General features: G+C 33.6%; 1 protein-coding gene across 1 annotated transcript in view; it reads left to right on the plus strand.

The window, feature by feature from the left end:
• The first annotated feature begins 748 nt into the window (after positions 1-748).
• The window catches only part of LOC136327181 (ovostatin homolog 2-like), a 61,647-nt gene continuing 40,795 nt past the window's right edge, over positions 749-21,600 (plus strand). Inside the window, exons 1-15 of the mRNA XM_066264115.1 lie at positions 749-900; positions 1,208-1,391; positions 1,895-2,051; positions 3,323-3,375; positions 3,760-3,780; positions 5,590-5,758; positions 6,039-6,123; positions 8,747-8,864; positions 11,404-11,515; positions 13,128-13,237; positions 13,564-13,722; positions 14,394-14,621; positions 15,601-15,655; positions 16,076-16,221; positions 17,860-18,009. Of these exons, the coding sequence (XP_066120212.1) occupies positions 836-900; positions 1,208-1,391; positions 1,895-2,051; positions 3,323-3,375; positions 3,760-3,780; positions 5,590-5,758; positions 6,039-6,123; positions 8,747-8,864; positions 11,404-11,515; positions 13,128-13,237; positions 13,564-13,722; positions 14,394-14,621; positions 15,601-15,655; positions 16,076-16,221; positions 17,860-18,009 (1,812 nt within the window). The 5' untranslated portion in view covers positions 749-835. The remainder of the gene's footprint in view (positions 901-1,207; positions 1,392-1,894; positions 2,052-3,322; positions 3,376-3,759; positions 3,781-5,589; positions 5,759-6,038; positions 6,124-8,746; positions 8,865-11,403; positions 11,516-13,127; positions 13,238-13,563; positions 13,723-14,393; positions 14,622-15,600; positions 15,656-16,075; positions 16,222-17,859; positions 18,010-21,600) is intronic.

Below are 21,600 nucleotides of genomic sequence, written 5' to 3' on the forward strand. Positions count from 1 at the left end.
GGGGCACAAAGAAAACCAGATAGAAGATGATGGAAGTCTCTATGACTTTGGGTGATGGGTATGCAACATAATCAAATGTCAAAATAACCTGGAGATGTTTTCTCTGAACCTGTGTACCTTGATTGATTAATGTCACCCCATTAAAATTAATTTTAAAAAAATACTCACTAAGAAAATCCTAGCAAATCTGCCATGCATATGAACATTTTCAATGCTGTATTATGAAAGTATAAAAGAATAACAGTTTCAATGATCTGTAAAATGAGCCCGTTTTGAGATATATATTTGCATCTGGGTTTTGGCAACATCAGATATGCTACTTCTCTCAGAAGCCTAGAAAATTTGCCTTTTGGGAATTGGAGTGGTAACAGCTCTTTGGAGAGGCAGTTTTCTTTCAAGTGCTAATTCCTACAAATTCATGCTTTTGACACTGCTGTCACTACTGTGAGGGAGGTATTAAACTAATGAACTCATAACTGTCACACAATGGCTTTCTTTGTTTTTTTTCCCTTTCATCCTGTCTAGCTCATGCTGTTAATTCCAAAACAGAGCAGCATCAGTGAATTCAAGAAGGAAGTTCTATATTAAGTTAACAACCCCTGAAAAATAATGGCAAAGGTGACCTAAGTATGATTGATGGTTCTCATGATACTCGCTCTAAAAAAGTAATTGATCCTTCCCAGTGTGGCTATAAAAGCAACACTATACAAAGAGAAGCAGAGTAGAAGGAAGGAAAGACAGTGGAGAGTTGAGGCAGCTGACTTCTAATTAGAGAAATAGACAAAGAGACAGAATATTTATCTTGAACTCTTTATTGTTCAGGCATTGAAATAAAATGGTGCCCATCATTTTTCTGGGCACCCTTTGGCTTCATTTTACTGTCGCTGTGGCTTCCGAACCGTAAGGGAATATTATACTCTCTATTCATATTAAAGTACTAGCAAATTGACCTTATTAAATATGTTTTGTGTTAAAATGTGTTATCTTACCACTTCTGAGACTGAGTGCTGGTTTGCCTTATAAATCTTAAACAAATGTGTGAAGGGAATTGACATATTTTTCGTAAGATAACTGTCTCTCAGACTCAGAGTTTATTGTCAAGAAAAATGTGTATGTTTCAGAACTATTTCAATACGCTAACATTGCTTGTGGTGCGTGTTCTGCACTTCTACACCTGTTTAGAGTGTTGGTTACTTTCTTCACATAGGCAATATATTCTATGGGTCTCCTCTGTGATGAAGAGTCACTCTACTGGAAAGGCTTGTCTCCACCTTTTAAACCTTAATGAGTCTGTATCCTTGAGTATTGTTTTAGAGTATGATGAATTCAATACCACCATTTTTGAGCAGTTTGTGAAGGAGGAGAGCTTCTATGCTTGTGCAGATTTCAAGGTGAGGCACTGAATTTGCCATTTCAAACTTTAGATAGGAATATGAAATCTTTATTTAAAATTTAGTTGTAGAAAGATAAATTGGGATTTTAGATGAATTATGGAAGCTGGGGAATAAAAACAGAGAATTTCTGAAAGGCAAGAAATGAAATGAAAATTAGAAGGCAAAATAACTTGTGAAATATTGCCATTTTTCTATGATTATCAGACATAATTACATCCTTTTGATATAACTGTTTAACAATACGAGAAAACAGAGTCTAGGCAAAGGGAAGCAGAATTGGGACTTAGAGCAGCAAAAAAATAGAAGGCAAAAAGACAAAAGAAGTTTATTAAAAACTGTTATGCTAAATAAAGGAATTGTAACAAGTAATCACTAAGTCTCACATTAAGAAATAATGGGTTTACAACTTTCTCTCAGCCTAAGAAGTCAAATTAAGACATTGTTCACTGTCTTAATGTATAAAAATAATTCTCCCATTCTCTGTTATTTAACATAAACAGGTTTCTCAAAAGTCCTCTAAAGAGTTAGCTTTTTTGACATTGTTGGCTAAGGGAGCTACTCTTGAAATCTTTGAGAAGAGGTCTATAGCACTCATTTCAGAAGAGACAGTAACCTTTGTGCAGACAGATAAACCCATCTATAAACCTGGAGAGAATGGTAAGTCAATATTCATGATTCCTTTGTATTGTTGACCTTAAGAACACGTTCTTCAAACTTAGAGCAATCCAAACACACAAATTTTAGTCTTAAATTTATTTTTGCTGTTATAGGATCATGAATTTCTAGAATTTTTACTGAATGACTAGGTCATTTATAAAATAATTTCTTCCAACTCCAGTAATTAAACACTTTGCCTCTTAAAATTTTGCTTGCTACTTTCACTTTGTCAAAGTCTAATGACAAGCTTACATAATACAATGGTTACAAGAATGGGATGTGGAGCAAAATTTTAATTTGGTTTGAATTGTTGCTCCATAATTTACCAGTTAAGTAAGCTAGTTAAATCTCTATTTAGACTCAAGTTTTTAACTACAGAATGAAGGTAATCAAAGTATCTCACTTAGACAAATATTGTGAGAATAAAATAAGGTAATCATATAAAATAGTAACTAACACATAGTAAAGACTCCATAAATGGCATTTATTATCACTATTACTATTTTTTATACCAATAGAAGTAATTATACCCCTGAAAACCAAAACAAAATCCTTCTATTTTTTTATTATTGTAAGTAGAAGGTAGTAAAAAGAACACCAAACAACTGTTCGGAAAAATGTAGTTTTTATCTAGATCTTGCTAATAAATTATTGGCTTTTGCCAAGCAAATTCTGATCTTCGAGAACTTTTGTTTTCTCATTTGTAAAACAGAGGGTTAAATGAGAGCATTTATATATTTTGTTCTAATAATATATATTTGTGTGACTTATTAAAAAGAAATAAAAGGATTAAAACAGAATATATTTTGCTGCAGTATATTCTCTCTGAATTTATTAAAGTGTCATGATGACAGGTATATATGATACAGAAGTAGCTGAAACAGTGTTCTAGAATTCTGCTGAAATTAATATACAGTAATGTTTGCTAATATCAATACATTTTTCCAGAAAAATTATGTTTAACTCCTGCTGGATATATTTTACATTTGTCCTCTTATGACTAATTCTGCCATCAATTCCAGTGGTAACAGTAGCTAGTGCCAGCTATTGTAACAACCAACATCATCAAAAGAAGAATTACAAATGTGCAATAAGAGATCTTTCCAAATGAGACTTAAATTTCAAAGGATCAAATCAGAGCTAGGGGAGAAGTGATAGCAGTATTCTATGATAGGAAGGCAATTAATTTTCACATCTCCATATTACCAATTATACCTGGAAGAGAAATAACAGGAAATACATATATTTTCCCTCTTCCTTTTCTCTTTTAGTTCAAATTCGCATTGTGTCACTGAATACTGAGTTCAAACCTGTTGAGGATTTGGTGAGTTCAATAATTTCTAATGTTACAATGAAATGTAAGCAAATTAAACAGATCTATTGCTATATAAAGTATCATCAGGAAGCTTTTATAATTATAAAAATAGATCTAACACAAGAACTATATAGGTTTAGTTTCAGAGCTAACCCTCAAATTTAAAAAAGAAATTTTCCTTTATTTTGAGTTAAATTATACTTCTTTAAGACTTTTCATCATGTAAGAAAGACATGGGATGCATAAAACCTTTAGCAGTAGAAAGTTTTCCCTCTGGGATAGTGAAGACTAACTCAATGCTTAAATTAAGTCAAGTAAGTTTTATACATACAATTTGTGGCTAAAAAACAATGCACTATTACAATATTAATAAGCATTTTTTCCCTCTTTCAGTATCCATTAATCACACTTCAGGTAAGAGATCTGTTTATTCATTCTCATTATGTTAAATATTCACTAAATAGTTATTTGGGTCTAGTTTTCATTACACACAGTTACAAACTGAGATAACTGAAATGGAGAAGAGAAATCTTTATATACGTACACAATGTAAGACACAGATGAAGACCTATATACAGGGCTATCACTTTTAGTATAGGCTGGGTGGCAAATTCAGTAACTTAGATTTTCATGGAAAAAATTGGGATCTTTTTAAAGAAGGTTTATGTTTAAAATTGCTTAATTTTATCTGCTAGTCATTCTCAGTCTGAATTTATTCATATCTTCTTTTAAGAAAATAGAAAACATAGACATCTACAAATTTAGAAATTAGCTAAAGGTGATATTACTATGGGAAAAATTATTTTGCTCTCAGAAAATAGTTAATAGAGTTTCTATGAATTTAAATCTTTAGTATCATGTGGTATGGCATTCATATGTATGTGAGTCTTACACCTGCCAGTAAATAATAATCAACTCCAACATGTACATTTGAATTTCTACATAAAATACACTGATCACAAAAATTAGGGGATATTTTACTGCTTCATATCATTTTGAAATATTCTCTAATTTTGTGAGAAATATACACACATACATATATATGCCATTATTATATTATTATTACTTAATTATGAAAGTTATCATACTGAGATCTAGATTTATTGTTCATGATTGTGTGTACATACTTCAAATAGACTTCTTTATAATTTGAATGTTTTTGATTTTGGTGTATGTTATGGGTGACAAATAACTCATTCTTCTCATAGATTAAATATCAGGTCAGCTATTTTTATGTCTGCATGATTAATAATCTAAGAAGAATATTACTGTCACAGCCTAATTCAGTTTGTATTGTGTTCCAATGACAGCAACAGAAAGTTTAACTAACATTAGTTTAAATGAATAAAAATGTATTGTTTGCATGAACCATTAAGTCTAAGTGTAGGCATTTCAGTTAGAACAGTAACAGCATCAAGTTACCAAGGACAAGGCATCTTCTACTTCTTTGCCATCCTCAACGTTTTGTTTTATTTTCAATGCCAGCTGAGTGTGTTTTTTTAGAAAGAATTTTTACCCAGTGGGGCCACTTACATTTAATTGTCCAGCACTAAATCACATGGGCTATCCTTATTGAAAGAAATTCTGGAAAATTAATTTAGCTTTCTAGACCTTATTGTAGAGGAAAGAAAAAAATGAGTAGTGAATAATATTTTTGTTTCTTTGTAAATATCTTTTTTATTAGGATTTTTTCAATCACAATAGGATGATACCAATATCAATAAATGTATTGAGCCACACTCACATAAGCTGCAAGAGGCCAAAAACAAGTAAAAGAGAAGGGATGAAATTATCAATCCTTTCTTGTTGTAGAGTTCAGTGACTTACTTACAAGCCACACAGTGACAATATCTATAAGTATTTGTAAATATAATTATCTGCCTGAGCATCTATTGGCATGTGCCACTGTACTTTACAGAGCACTACTCTGAAGCATGTACATGGAATTTTAAATTCTTTAACCGTGTAACTTTAGTTCAGAAAGATCAAACCCAAATCATCAATTACATATTAGTTTTTCTTATCTTTTTTGGGCTTAAGAGATATCTACTATAAGATTGAATTTGCATAGCTAGGAAAATTATTTTGTTTTTACAGTTGCAGATATTAGTACAATGAAATGGTAGAGCTTTACTTCCTATAATGACAGAAAATACCCAAATAAAGAAGAAAAGTATAATACTCTCATATGACCTCTGTTTTTATTTCTTCTTTATACTCTAGGATCCTCAAAACAATGGAATTTTTCAATGGAAAGATGTGACTTCTTTTCAAAACATTACCCAACTCTCATTCCGATTGATTTCTGAACCAATGTTTGGAGATTACACTATTGTTGTGAAAAAGACATCAGGAAAGACATTGACACACAAATTTACTGTTAATAGATATGGTAATCAAATGCTGCTCATAGTTGTTCTATATAAATGAAGATTTCCAAGGATCTAAGAGATTATAAGTAAAATGTAAAGTCATGGGACTAGAGAAGAGAAAGAAAAGGGGAAATATTAATGAGATACCATCTACTGGTGCCACACAGAATTGGGGGCACTTTCTGTACAGATGTATACAAAGAAAAATATTGTGCATAGAGGTATACTTAGTTACATAATTTCAGTAAGTTTTGTTCTCCAGTGATTCTGGGAGCTGAACTATACTTCTCTTTGTTCTAGTGTTGCCTAAGTTTGAAGTAAAGGTCAATGTACCACAAACAGTAACTATTTCAGACGATGAATTCCAAGTGGATGCATGTGCTAAGTAAGTATTTACTCAGGAGATTTGACTCCACAGGTCAATGCTGGGGTCCAAAAGAATAAGAAATATAATTAACCATGAAACCTTAATTACTTATATGCTTATGTTAAAATTACCAAAGTAATGAATTGTAATTTTAAGATATTTTAAAAATATAAAAGAAAACATTAAAACATTACCTGTAATTAATTCTACTGACACCATTAACATTGGGATTTATTTCCCTCTAATATTTTAGGTAGTTTCCACAATTACAATCATACTTTTCCATCCACTATAATTAAGAAAAGATGTCCCCATATTATGTCAATAAACTCCAGTTCCTTGCTGCATAAATGTCTCTGTGTGACTATACCAAATTTACTTAATCGGTCTTTTATTATATAACATGTAGACTGTTCCATTTTGGTTTTTTTGTAATAAATAATATTATAGTATATGTCTTTGTGTATAAGTGTATAAGTAGTAACTTTTGAATTAAAAATTATTTAAGAAAGATTTCCAGAATTGGAACTACCAAAACAAATTGTGTAACATTTTTTTTAGCCTTTTGAATGCCATATAGTTTGCTAAATATGTTGTGTCAATGTACAATTCCAGCAGCTGATACAAAAGTACCTGCCTCATTGAACCCTCATCATATTGGGTGTTTTCATTTGAAAAAAAAAAAAAGAAAAGAAACTTTTGACAACGTTTTAGTAAAAAGAAGTCATTTTATCTATTACATTAAGTTAATTTGAATTTTCTTAATATTAAAAAAATCCTATAGGATTTGAAAATTTTTTAATTTCTTTTTGGAAAATTATTTATAATATCATTGCCTTTTTAAAAAAATGTGATGCCTTTTCTCAAATTTCTAAAATAATATTTTAAAGTAGCTAATATTTATTGAGTTTCAATTATTGTGCTAAGCATTACATTTATTATATTCTTACTACAATGCTATGATATAGGAGCTATTATCATTTTTATTTTATATAAAAAGATAATAAGACAGAATTAAAAGAAGTTATCAACATTAATGGAGCTTTTTGATGGCAGGACTTTGAATTTAGATCTATGTTATTTTACTTCAGAGCTACTCTTCTAACCTAAAACACTATTCTACTCTATGTAAACAATTAAAAATTAATATTTTCTGTTTTTTAAACATTGCTTAATTGATTACATGCAAATTACTTACCTTTGAATATTTTCAGCAGTATATTAAAGATACGTTGGGTGAAGGACTGTCTAATGAACAGGGGGTAGTGCTCACAGATGCCACAAAGAATATTGAAAAAAAAAGACAGAAGAAATAAAATAGTTCAGGTATAACTTAGTCTTGCCTCTTTTTCACATGTAATTGATATTTAGAGCTGACAGGATTTTAAAAATTTGAGTTGATTCAAAATGTCAGTAGCATTAAGAATGTTTAAATAGAGAGAGAAATAAATGTATGGAATAGAAAGAACAGACTATGGAGTGAGGAAGATCTGAGGCTGAATTTTAATTCTATCACATGACTTACTTGATCTCAGTTTATTAATCTGTAAAATGAGATAATATACTTACCACGGTCACCTGGGGGGGAAAAAGATGATCTATGTAAACAGTGGATGTATGTTAGTATCCAACAATTAGAAGAAAGTATTATAATTGAAAATTTTAATTATATTGTGCTTTGCTATATACTAATTTTCACATTTGTTATCTATTTTCTGAATCTTAGTGGATTGAATCTTCACCTAACAAAAATCCCCTCAAATCAATGTTTTTGTCTATGATTAAACTTTTAAAGAACTGTGTTTTTTTGGTGTGTTAAGAAAAAATGAGATATTTATTTAAACCCACCTCATAAAGACTTTATACTTTTGGTCAAAGTATATTTAGTTTACTTATGTATGTTTCTGCTGAGGAAAAAGAGTGCTACAAACAATCTTTGTATTTTTATTAGATTAAAATATAATTTTAGGCCCTGGCAGGTTTGGTCAGTGGTAGAGCATCAGCCCAGTGTGTGGATGCCCTGGGTTCAATTCTTGATCAGGGCACATAGGAGAAGTGCCCATCTGCTTCTTCACCCTTTCCCTCCTTTAGCTTCTCACTCTCTTTTTCCCTCCTGCAACCATGGCTAGATTGGAGAGGGTTGGCCCCGGGTCCTGAAAATGGCTTCATGGCCTCTGCCTCAGGTGCTAAGAAGAGCTTGGTTGCTGGGCAACTAAGAGACACCCCAGATGGGCAGAGCATCATCCCCTAGTGGGTTTGCTGGGTGGATCCCAGTTCGGGAGCATGTGGGAGTCTGTTTCTCTGCTTCCCCTCCTCTCACTGAATAAATACATTTTTTTAAAAGAAAAAAATATATAATTTAAAATAGTCAATTTAATAATTAAATCCTATTCACTAAAATTTTAGATTTATATTACTTGAATTTGATTTTTAAAAACAGCTGAATCCTGTTGACTGATCAAATGCTTAATTTAACCTAAATTCTGTGGGACAATATTACCAGTAGATGAGGATTCCTAATGGAATTTAATTATTGGAGTAGTCATACTTTAGAGACTTTCTATATAATTTCTGAAGAAGACCATAAAATATTACCATGGTTTTGTTCATCTATAATTACCAATACACCTTCTCCCACTAGGTACTCCTTTGGCCAACCTGTGCAAGGGAAAGCCCAAATCCAGGTGTGCAGAGAATATTTTTCCTCTAGGAATTGTGAGAAAGACAACAATGAAATATGTGAACAATTTATTGTACAGGTACAGATCATGATCTTTATTCCAGAAAATATTTCTTGTTCATTTTCATCATTATTCTTTCTTTCATTTTATTTATAAAAGGAATTTCAGACTAAGAAAGGCTGAGTGGAATTTTTCCATGTCAGCTGCATGTTATTCTGTGATATGGTTATAGTATATATAATTTCAATATAATTTAGTCATTTTACCAAGTGATGGATTTCACTTAGCTGTTTCATTTTTCCTCCAGTGTAAAAAATACAGCAATAAATAATCTTCTAAAACTATCTTTTTATATGAGAGATTTTATTTATTTAAAATATATTACTTCAAGTCAAAATAGATGATAGATAGATACATAGGTAGACAGATTGATAGGTAGGTAAATAGATATATAGATAGATAGATAGATAGATAGATAGATAATAGATAGATAGATGATAGATAAAATCATATATAATTTTAATTAAAAATATTAGCATACTGTCCAAAAATTTTTTAAGAATTTAAATTCTTGTCAGCAATATATGAATATACTATATTTCCCAAAGCACTGTCAACAAATATATATGTATAGGAGATTTCAAATCTTTGTCATTTTGATAGATATTATTTTGTTTAAATTGTTTACTAGTGAGTTTGAGCATATTTTTATATTTTTGTTATCAGTTTGGATTTGTTTTTTAGGAACTCAATCATTCTTATTTTTCCTGTGTCTATGAAATTGAAATTTTCTTTTATTATAAATATTGTCTACTAGACTTCTGAGTTCCCAGCCTTAGAAACAGTCTCATCTACCACTATGCTATATATGTAGCTTATATTCTTAAGATTTAAAAAAGTTCAATAATCAACCTAAAGTAGGTTTTAATTATGTTCTAAAATAAGAAATTTCTTCCAAATAGACATTAAGTTGTGTTGGCACTTAATCTCATACAGTTTTGCTCTCTCTCTTTATTCTAAATCTTGCTCATAAAAAGTTCACTTATTTTATTGGTATTACTCCAACTGTTTTTATTATTTTCTTTCCTTTTTTTATTTTTTTATTATTTTCTAACATTACTTTTGAGTTCTTAAATAATTTATTTTAGGGCCCTGGCCGGTTGGCTCAGCGGTAGAGCGTCGGCCTGGCGTGCGGGGGACCGGTTCGATTCCCGGCCAAGGCACATAGGAGAAGCGCCCATTTGCTTCTCCACCCTCCTCCCCCTCCTTCCTCTCTGTCTCTCTCTTCCCCTCCCGCAGCCAAGGCTCCATTGGAGCAAAGATGGCCCGGGCGCTGGGGATGACTCCTTGGCCTCTGCCCCAGGCGCTAGTGTGGCTCTGATTGCGGCAGAGCGACCCCCCCCCATGGGCAGAGCATCGCCCCCTGGTGGTCAGAGCGCCGCCCCTGGTGGGCATGCTGGGTGGATCTCGGTGGGGCACATGCGGGAGTCTGCCTGACTGTCTCTCCCCGTTTCCAGCTTCAGAAAAATACACAAAAAAATAATAATTTATTTTAGTTTCCTTCTTATTAATTCTTTTCCCTAAATATAGTTTATTTTGTTGATTTTAAACAATGTTAGTTTCTTTTCTTAGTTAAAAACACAGTGGTCTACATTTTCCTCAACTATAGTGAAGCACCATAGATTTTTATACAAAGCATTTTTTCCTTGACACTAATATTTTGATTCTTATTGATTTACTTTACAATTTCTCTTTGACTCAGGATTACTGAAAAATGTTTTTTTTCTTAATTTCAAAGCAATGAATATTATTCTATTTTTATTATTTCTTTTTAATTTGATAGTAGTATCAAATCATTGTAATTACAATAGATAAATAGCAAAATTGCCTCTTTTGTTGTTGATATTACAGTTGATGGTTCAGTGGAGCACATACTATGAAATTGAAATGGTTGGTTATTCCAAAACTTCCTTAATGTGTGCCCTTAGGCAGATCATATAACCTACCTGTGCTTCAGTTTATTCACTCATATGATGGAGATGATCATACTGTATATCTCTTATGGTAGTTTTGAGAATCAAATGAATTGATGTAGCCTTCTAACTTTTTAAATTTAGAATTAATAAATACTTTTTTATTTTGAATATAACTAAATCTACATTGCTTTAATTACTAATGTTTTACCAATAAAAGGTTATCTTTAGATTATTCCTTATTTTAAATGACCAGTTTATATTAAATCGTATATTGGTGTTGTATATTTGGGGGGTGCTTCTGTGCCCTCTGTTCTGGGTGTCTCTCAAAATAACAATAATTTCTTATCTTTAAAGTATTATTCAGTTTCATTTTTATCTTTTAATTTTTTCCCATCCATACTATTTCCAGGAAAAATACCCTGAAATCTGTAATATATACAGTATCTTCTTAGTGTTAATTGCCGATTTAAAAACAACTCCCCTCCCTCCATTTTTTTGTAACTCTGTGGTCATTTCAACAAGTTTGTGTGATGGAGCCATTGGGTAAGGATGGAGGGGGGGTATGTATCTGCTAAAACTCCATATTCTTTAATGACTTTTGAAGCTCTAACTTTTTCATTATACCTTCTCTTTATTTTCAGTTGAGAAATGGTTGTGTTTCTCAAATTGTAAATACAAAAGTCTTCCAACTTTCCCGTTCTGGATTTTTCATGTCATTTTCTGTCACTGTTACTGCTACAGAAATCGGGACAGGTAATGGTCATGCTTTATGGGTAACTGAAGACATATGCAGCTTACTGAGAAAAAGTTTATTGAGTTAGCAATACTCATCAACTACAGATCAATAGTTGCTCATTATAGTAAAGTGGAGTACATTTGTTAATAGGTCTACTTGAGGGTTAATTTGAATAAGATTTTCCTAACAGTACTTAAAATAAAATAATTATGTAAATAGTACACTCAACTTGGAACAAATCACATTTGTTTACCTTGCTTAAAAGCCACAAGAACAAATTTGAGTAGCTGTGAAAGGCTATACCATCCAAAAGCTTAGAATTATAGCTATCAGAACCTTTACAAAAGTTTGTCAACCTCTGATTTAATACAATTAGGAACATTTTTAAGTGTAAAAGTTTTTAGTGAGAAGTTTATGAGATTGCACATAGTGAGTGCTGACTAAATACTTCTTAAAATAATAAAAAAGAAAAAGAGGTAAATGAAATTTAATATGAGGTGCAGAAAACCAAATTTAATTACTAATTATTGTTACTTTAAAATAATTGGAATAATATTATTTATAAAGTGTTTTATATAAATATCTTTGACTAATATTGTGATGACATTCATATGGATGTTGTCACAATTATATGGTAACTTAGCTATGTTTGTTTCTGCTTATTACATACTTTGTTTATATCACCATACATTTCTGCTTACTTTGTTATCAGATATTTTTCAAATCTGGTAAGAGTCTAAAAACATAGTTATCTTGCAGGCTAAAGAAAGATTTTAGGAAGTGAAAACTTTATTCTTGAGATATCTATGACATTCTCTATCATAAATAGTTACAAGCCAGAACTGAATAAAATAGTTGAAGCAAGAAAATTAAGAGTGTTTTCTCCTGCTTCTGAATTAATATTTTCATATTAATTACATTATTCAATTTAATGTGTACTATAACCAGATAGATGTCAAGTACTTTGGAACATGCTCCATAGCTTCTATACCTACCTTTCAATGTAGAACAAGAATATAATTCTGTGTTTAGATATTTGTACATGTACCCTAAGCCAGTGGTTTTCAACCTTTTTTACACTTGAGGACAGGTAAAAATAGGAAAATTATTTTGGGGACCACTGAGGCAGAAATACCCTGAACATAAGCAATTTCAACTAAGATTATTGGGTCCAAAATTTTCACGGACTAGCACAAAATTTCTAGCAAAACCAGTCCGTGGGGCCAGCAGTTGAAAAACACTGCCCTAAGATAGTTATTTGTTCTGAAATACTTTATTTTCAATTTCTAAATTACAGTTTACGTTTAATATTATTCTGGATAAGTTTCAGTAATTAGATAATCATATACCTTACAAAGTGTTTCTTCTGATATTTCTAGTGCCCAACTGGCACCATACATAGTTATTACAATATTATTGAATATATTTCTTATGTTGTACTTTAACCTCCTCATGACTAAATAGAAACAGGCTCATAAATACAGAGAACAGACTGATGGTTTCCAAAGGGGAAGGGTGTTGGAGGACTGGGTGAAAAAGGTGAAGGAATTGAGAGGTACAGATTAGTAGTTCTCCAGAAATTTTTGATCAAACAGTTCATCTTCCTTGACACTTTTTATTTTGTTACAGGTGTGCAGATCAGTGAAAAGGCTTCTATTTCTATCACTCGATTGCTTGGAAGTGTAAACTTTGAGAACATGGACCCTTTCTATAGAAGAGGAATTCCTTATTTTGGCACGGTAGGTTTGACTAAAAACTATATGTTCTCATTTCATTTTCTTGGATCATAGATTGCCATTTGAAATTTTCTGGATGTATTTTTCTTTCATAACATTTGCAGCATTACTACATCTGATACACTGGAAAAAGTCTTAGGCTAAAGAAAGCAATAGATAAAACTACAACTGTTTCCATATTATACATTTATTTAATAGAACATCTGTTTGTTAGAATTTAAGAAAATTACAATTAAAGAATTATATTTATGAATAAAAATTTTCTTTTCAGTGGAAATGTGATATTTTAAATTTTAAAAATTAATGCTGCTGCTTTTTTTTTTATACAGCTTAAATTTTCTGGTCCTAATAACATCCCGATGGTGAACAAGTTATTGCAATTGGAACTCAATGACAAGTTTATAGGAAACTACACCACAGATGAGAATGGCGAAGCTCAGTTATCCATTGACACGTCAGACATATTTGATCTAGAGTTGAACCTGAAAGTAAGACGAGTAGATAAGATCCCACAAAGGGTTTGACTGCTAGGAATTTTGAACGTTAGCAATCTCTTAAAAGATATCTTGTATTGAGAATGTATTTTGACAAAGTTTTAAAAACTTAAGGTATTATGTGTTTGCTTGTTCATTAATAATACATGAGAATGCTTATTCAAGATGAGATAATTGTAACCTACTAAAATTGTTATAAATTCTATAACAACCTATTTTCTTCTGAGAAACTAGAAATAGCACATGAAAATGATGTGACTTTTTTTCTTTGGTCATTTTATGCATAGGTTAGGAGTCTTAAAACTATGATTTCTCTCTTTTTTTGCCTCTTAAATAGAATTTTACAATTAAACAATTCATTAGTTTTTAAATGTAGCTGAAAGTTGCAAGACCTAAGACTATTATCTGACTTCAATTACAAAGTAAGAATAAACAATTCATTGTAGGCCTAATGAAATAGACATACAATTATAGTTATGTTTTGTATACAAGAAGAGGAAAGTGCTTTTATTATGTTAACTCCCAATAACTCAAAGTTTAAAGCCAGCCATAAGCTAAGATTTCTCCCTACTTTAAAAGGATAAGAAGCTTTCCTTCTGTAATAATTACTGTCTTTGAGAGATTTTTATAGCTCTAAGATCCATTGCTTTCTTTTACCTTATCAGGCCACATATATTCGCCCTGAGACCTGCTATGTTCCCAGCTGGTTGACACCCGAGTATATGGATGCCTATTTCTCAGTTACCCGCTTTTACTCCCGAACCAACAGCTTCCTGAAGATTGTTCCTGAACCAAAGCAACTTAGATGTAATCAACAAAAGATTGTTAGTGTGCATTACTCCCTAAACAGTGAAGCATACAGAGAAGATTCAAATATTAACTTCTTTTATTTGGTAAGTCTCAGCTGGTGGATTCTTGGGTCTTATCTGTCTGCTTAGCACAGTATAGTTTAGAACATGTACGTCAATCATGAGTGCCAGTCTGAGTAAGCCAACCTCACTTTGCTGGTGAATGTTATTAGAACCATTAAAAACAAACACAGAAACAAATAAACGAACACCAAAATGATCCAAGGCCATTTTATTGTAGTTTCCCAAAGGCTGAAAAACTTACTATTCAGAGTCTGCTGTATTAAGCATTTAATTAGAACTCATATTTAGTATTTATGACCTTTTGTGAAAGTAAAATATTAGACAGATACCAGAGACTAAAGTAGAAGGCTGATTTTGATAACAAGAAAAGAAATTAGCCTTTTTGGTTCTGTCTCTATACTTATTCATTTTGTCTCTAAAAGGCATATTGAAAAGTAAAAAGCTACTGACTTGGAAATTAAGACTTCTAATTAACATCCTCCACCCTCTCCTTTATTTCATGCAAACTAGTCGATATTAGACAGATTGTTTAAACTCTGTAAGCCTTAGCTTCCTCAGTTGTATATTTGTAATTGGGAATAATAAGACTTAATTCCTAGTGTAAATATTATGTTTTATGTATCAGGCAGTGTTATGAGGGCTTTACATTGTTAACTCATTAATCGACCTTCAGGATAGCTCCATTTTACAAATAAGAGAACAGAGGCAAGGGAGTAAAATGACTTGGCTTATTTGAATTCAGACAATTTCAGAGTTTGATCAATCCCTTTACATAGTGCACTGTATATTATTCAGCAAGTTTCTAGCACATAGTAGATTTCCAATCAATTGTAGTCACTTTCTCTGTTTCTTCCAAGTTGTGCAAAGACCATTTTTAATATTTGTTCATGGAAAATATCTTATCTTACACAAAATTATATCAGATTATTCATTATATCATAATTATATGATATATTAAATAATGTGATTTCACATGTTGTGTTTTTGTTTTTCTGTACAGATGATGGCAAAAGGAACTATCTTCCTCAGTGGACAAAAGGAAATCAGAAACAAAGGTGTATACAATACATTTATTTTTTAATATGTACCTTACATTTATTTAAAGAAATGTTATAGTAATAAAGTCAAGAAGTTAAAAGAATGCTTACCATAATGATTTGTGAATGGAGGACAATAGTTAACATGGCCCAAGGTAACTTATTAAATATTTTGATAGAGATTTCAATCTGTTTCTATTATTGCCAGGTTATCGAGTACATTACAAAAAAGTGATGCCCAAAACCCAAATATCATTATTGCCTAAATTATGCAGTGTTCATATTTGTATATATAGGTTCCATTATTTAATTCACTTGCCTTTAAGGTAAAACCCAATTTACTCTTTGTATCCATAAGCCATCCTCTTTAATCGAAGTGTACCCACTGAGCCAGAACTTTGGCATTGTATCTATTGATGACATCTTCTATTTACACAGCCTGGAATGGAAACTTCTCATTCTCTGTCAACATCAGCGCTGATCTGGCTCCTGTGGCCATCATGCTCATCTACACTCTTCACCCCAGTGGAGAAATCGTGGCTGATTCTGTCAGGTTCCAGGTTGACAAGTGCTTTAAAAACAAGGTGATATTTTTATTTTTTTGCCAGTCCTGAGTGAGAGGGGTGAACAGTTTTCTCCTTGTCACCTCACTACTATAAATTCTACTTGGTAGCCTCACAAGAAATTTTGGTATAATTAAATTATTAAGGGCCCTGGCCGGTTGGCTCAGCGGTAGAGCGTTGGCCTAGCATGCGGAGGACCCGGGTTTGATTCCCAGCCAGGGCACACAGGAGAAGCGCCCATTTGCTTCTCCACCCCTCCGCCGTGCTTTCCTCTCTGTCTCTCTCTTCCCCTCCCGCAGCCAAGGCTCCATTGGAGCAAAGATGGCCCGGGCGCTGGGGATGGCTCTGTGGCCTCTGCCTCAGGCGCTAGAGTGGCTCTGGTCGCAACATGGCGACGCCCAGGATGGGCAGAACATCGCCCCCTGGTGGGCAGAGCATCGCCCCTGGTGGGCGTGCCAGGTGGATCCCGGTCGGGCGCATGCGGGAGTCTGTCTGACTGTCTCTCCCTGTTTCCAGCTTCAGAAAAATGAAAAAAAAAAATTATTAAGGGATGAAAGAATAACCAGTGCCAATGTAAAAAAAAAAATTTTTTTTAAACTTCCAAACCTGTAAGAATTTTTATGAGTTTATTTGAGCCAAACTATTGAGAATTGCCAGGAAGCAAAGTCTCAACAAATTTAGAAAATGGTCTGGAAAATGGCAGTTTCACCACTTATTTTATACATCAGAATCAAAGGGGAAGCAGTAAGGGGATTACATGAAATTGGTGATAGATTAAGGAGGCGGGAGAAAGCAAAGTGGAGGGGGGCTCTCTGGGACTGGGTACAAAGTAAAAGTGTATATACTGAAACTCCTTTTACATAGGGAGGCACAAGATAGGTGAGTTAATTAGCATAATAATAATAACAATGAAGAGGTTTGTTGGTTCCTGCTCTGGTGGGATGCCTACTCTGAGGGGGCGGAAAAAAGATTACCCCTACATTTCAAAGTCATGTGATCAGGTAGGTACATTATTGTAGATGCAAAAGGCAGACAGACTTTAAAGCAAGCATTGACCTCAGTTCAGATAGAGAATAACTCCCTATGACATGACTACCCATCATAAACTGCTTTTAGTTAGAAAGGTTTGATTTTAGACCATCCTGTGTTCACCTTAGTTCCCTGAGTTCACAAGGCAAATTGTGTAGGCTTTCCCTGAGCTTCTCAGGTTCAGATCATTGCCACATCTTGATTTACTAAAGAATTTTTTTTTCCGTCCATACCAAAAAGAATGAATAACTTTTGACAGCAATGTCAATTCTGAAATGGTGAGAGGATGTCCCTGTAGAAAGAGTTGAGGGTGCCTGGCCTGTGGTGGTGCAGTGCATAAAGTGTTTTCCTGGAACCCTGAGGCCACCAGTTCAAAGCCGTGGGCTTGCCTGGTCAAGGCACATATGGGAGTTGATGCTTCCTGCTTCTCCCTCCTTCTCTTTCCCTCTCTTCTCTATAAAGTGAATAAGTAAAGTCTTTAAAATAAAAAAGAGTTGAGAGTGACGACAATAGGCAAGAGAAATATAGGTACAGAAATCTAGAAATATTTATTTGGAAAAGATTTAGTATATTTAAATCATTTTCATATGAAATTATTTTACTCTCATTCCTTTTCTTCCTCTCCTTCAGGTTAGCATAAAGTTCTCCAAGGAGGAGGGACTCCCTGGCTCCAGGACTAGCCTCTACCTTCAGGCAGCCCCTAACTCCCTCTGCGCGCTCCGGGCTGTGGATAAAAGTGTTCTTCTCCTGAAAGCAGAACAGGAGCTGTCAGCAGAAAGTGTAAGTTCTCTGATTTCCCCATTTCCTCTTTTTTTTTTATCTGGACTCCTAGAAGTCTAAGCCTTCAAATAATACTTTTGAGATGGATCGTGTTGAAAATATCAAATATTCTCTTTCTTTATTCCTTCATAGGTTATATACTTAATTATTTCTCTTAGCTGACCAAGCACTCATAACAATTAAGAATTATAAGCGGGTGGGGATCATACAACAATGTGATTTTTAAAACATCGTAGATGTAATTATATGTATGTGGAAACCTAGAGTTAAATCTCTGTGTTGAAAGATATCCTCGGATACAGTCTCACGTTATTATCTATTAATTCATCCTATCTTTTCATAAGCATTTTCAGACCACCAATCCCAGAATTTTACACCATTTTGTTTGTTAATAACTGTTGGATGTTTTCCCTTTAATTTTAACATGAATATGTATATAAAATATTTAAAATTTTTTACTTTTCAATTACACTTTATATTTAATATTATTTTATTCTAGTTTCAGATGTAAGACATGTTTGTAAATCATGTTTTACAAAGTAGTCCCCTCATTATTTATAGCACTCACCTGACACCACACATAGTTATTACAATATTACTGACTATATTTCTTATGCTCTATTTTATATCTCCATGACTATTTTGTAACTACTAATTTGTACTTCTTAATCCCTTCACTTTTTTCATCCAGTCCCCAACTTCTGTCCCCTCTGGCAACCATCAAAATGTTCTCTGTACTTATGTGTCTGTTACTATTTTATTTGTTCATTTTAGAAATTTATGATCATATTTAAAACTAATTTAATATCTTAAAAAATATTATTAAAATTATACTTATTGTCTTACTCCACTTGGGCTGCTGTAACATTTGGGCTATTATTAAAATAGTTAGTTTATAAACAATATATTTATTTCTCACAGTTCTGGAGGCTAGAGGTCTGAGATCAAGATGCCAGCGTGGTCAGGTGTAGCGTCTCTTCTTGTTCTTTTTCTTTCTTTCTTTTTTTTTTTTTTTTTTTTTTTTTGTATTTTTCTGAAGCTGGAAACGGGGAGAGACAGTCAGACAGACTCCCGCATGCGCCCGACTGGGATCCACCCGGCACGCCCACCAAGGGCGACGCTCTGCCCACCAGGGGGTGATGCTCTGCTCCTCCGGGGTGTCGTCGTTCTGTTGCGACCAGAGCCACTCCAGCGCCTGGGGCAGAGGCCAAGGAGCCATCCCCAGTGCCCAGGCCATCTTTGCTCCAATGGAGCCTCGCTGCGGGAGGGGAAGAGAGAGACAGAGAGGAAGGAGAGGGGGAGGGGTGGAGAAGCAGATGGGCACCTCTCCTGTGTGCCCTGGCTGGGAATCAAACCCGGGACTTCTGCACGCTAGGCCGACGCTCTACCACTGAGCCAACCGGCCAGGGCCTGTAGCGTCTCTTCTTGGTTGCAGACTTCTTATGTCTTGGTGGAAGGAACCAGGGCACTTTCTTGAGCATCTTTTATAAAGCCACTAATCTCACTTTGAGAACTCAGCCCTCATGACCTAATGACTTTCTAAAGATCTCACCTTCTAATACAATCACACTGGGCATTGGAATTTCTTTTTTTTTTTTTTTTTTTTTTTTTTTTTTTTTTTTTTTTTTTATTTCTTTTTTTTTTTTTTTTTTTTTTTTTTTTATTTTATTAAATTTAATGCAGTGACATTGATAAATCAGGGTACATTTGTTGAGAGAAAATATCTCTAGATTATTTTGACATTTGATTGTGCTGTATACCCCTCCCGCAAAGTTAGATTGTCTTCTGTCACCTTCTATCTGGTTTTCTTTATGCCCCTCCCCTCCCCTAACCCCTCTCTCCTTCTTCACCCCATCCCCCCTCCCCCAACCCCCCCGCCCCTGTTGCCATCACATTCTTGTTCATGTCTCTGAGTCTCATTTTTATGTCCCTTCTATGTATGGATTCATCTCAGTTTTTTTTTTCTGATTTACTTATTTCACTCCGTATAATGTTATCAAGGTCCATCCATGTTATTGTAAATGATCCGATGTCATCATTTCTTATGGCTGAGTAGTATTCCATAGTATATATGTACCAAAGTTTTTTAATCCACTCGTCCTCTGATGGACACTTGGGCTGTTTCCAGATCTTCGCTATTGTGAACAATGCTGCCACAAACATGCGGGTGCATTTCTCCTTTTCGAGCCCTTCTATGGTGTCCTTGGGGTATATTCCTAAAAGTGGGATAGCTGGGTCAAAAGGCAGTTCGATTTTCAGTTTTTTGAGGAATCTCCATACTGTTTTCCACAGTGGCTGCACCAGTCTGCATTCCCACCAGCAGTGCAGGAGGGTTCCCTTTTCTCCACATCCTCGCCAGCACTTATTCTGTGTTGTTTTGTTGATAAGCGCCATTCTGACTGGTGTAAGGTGATATCTCATTGTGGTTTTAATTTGCATTTCTCTAATGATTAGTGATGTTGAGCATTTTTTCATATGCCTATTGGCCATCTGTATGTCCTCTTTGGAGAAGTGTCTTTTCATCTCTTTTGCCCATTTCTGGATTGGGTTGTTTGTCTTCCTGGTGTTGAGTTTTGCAAGTTCTTTATAAATTTTGGTTATTAACCCCTTATCAGACGTATTGTCAAATATGTTCTCCCATTGTGTAGTTTGTCTTTTTATTCTGTTCTTGTTGTCTTTAGCTGTGCAAAAGCTTTTTAGTTTGATATAGTCCCATTTGTTTATCCTGTCTTTTATTTCACTTCCCCGTGGAGATAAATCAGCAAATATATTGCTCCGAGAGATGTCCGAGAGCTTACTGCCTATGTTTTCTTCTAAGATGCTTATGGTTTCACGGCCTACATTCAAGTCTTTTATCCATTTTGAGTTTATTTTTGTGAGTGGTGTAAGCTGGTGATCTAGTTTCATTTTTTTGCAGGTAGCTGTCCAATTTTCCCAACACCATTTGTTAAAGAGGCTGTCTTTACTCCATTGTATTTCCTTACCTCCTTTGTCAAATATCAGTTGTCCATAAAACTGTGGGTTTATTTCTGGGTTCTCTGTTCTATTCCATTGATCTATATGCCTGTTCTTATGCCAGTACCAGGCTGTTTTGAGCACAATGGCCTTGTAGTATAACTTGATATCAGGAAGTGTGATACCTCCCACTTTATTCTTCTTTTTTAAGATTGCTGAGGCTATTCGTGTCCTTTTTTGGTTCCATATAAATTTTTGGAATATGTGTTCTATATCTTTGAAGTATGTCATTGGTATTTTAATTGGTATTGCATTGAATTTATAAATTGCTTTGGGTAATATAGACATTTTAATGATGTTTATTCTTCCTAACCATGAGCACGGTATATGCTTCCACTTGTTTGTATCTTCCTTGATTTCTTTTATCAATGTTTTGTAATTTTCCGAGTACAAGTCTTTAGTCTCCTTGGTTAAGTTTACTCCTAGGTACTTTATTTTTTTGGTTGTAATTGTGAAGGGGATTGTTTCCTTAATTTCTCTTTCTGACTGTTCATTGTTGGTGTATAAAAATGCTTCTGATTTCTGAGTATTGATTTTATATCCTGCCACTTTGCTGAATTTATTTATCAGGTCCAG

Source organism: Saccopteryx bilineata, chromosome 1 (assembly GCF_036850765.1).
Source record: "Saccopteryx bilineata isolate mSacBil1 chromosome 1, mSacBil1_pri_phased_curated, whole genome shotgun sequence".
Taxonomy (NCBI): domain Eukaryota; kingdom Metazoa; phylum Chordata; class Mammalia; order Chiroptera; family Emballonuridae; genus Saccopteryx; species Saccopteryx bilineata.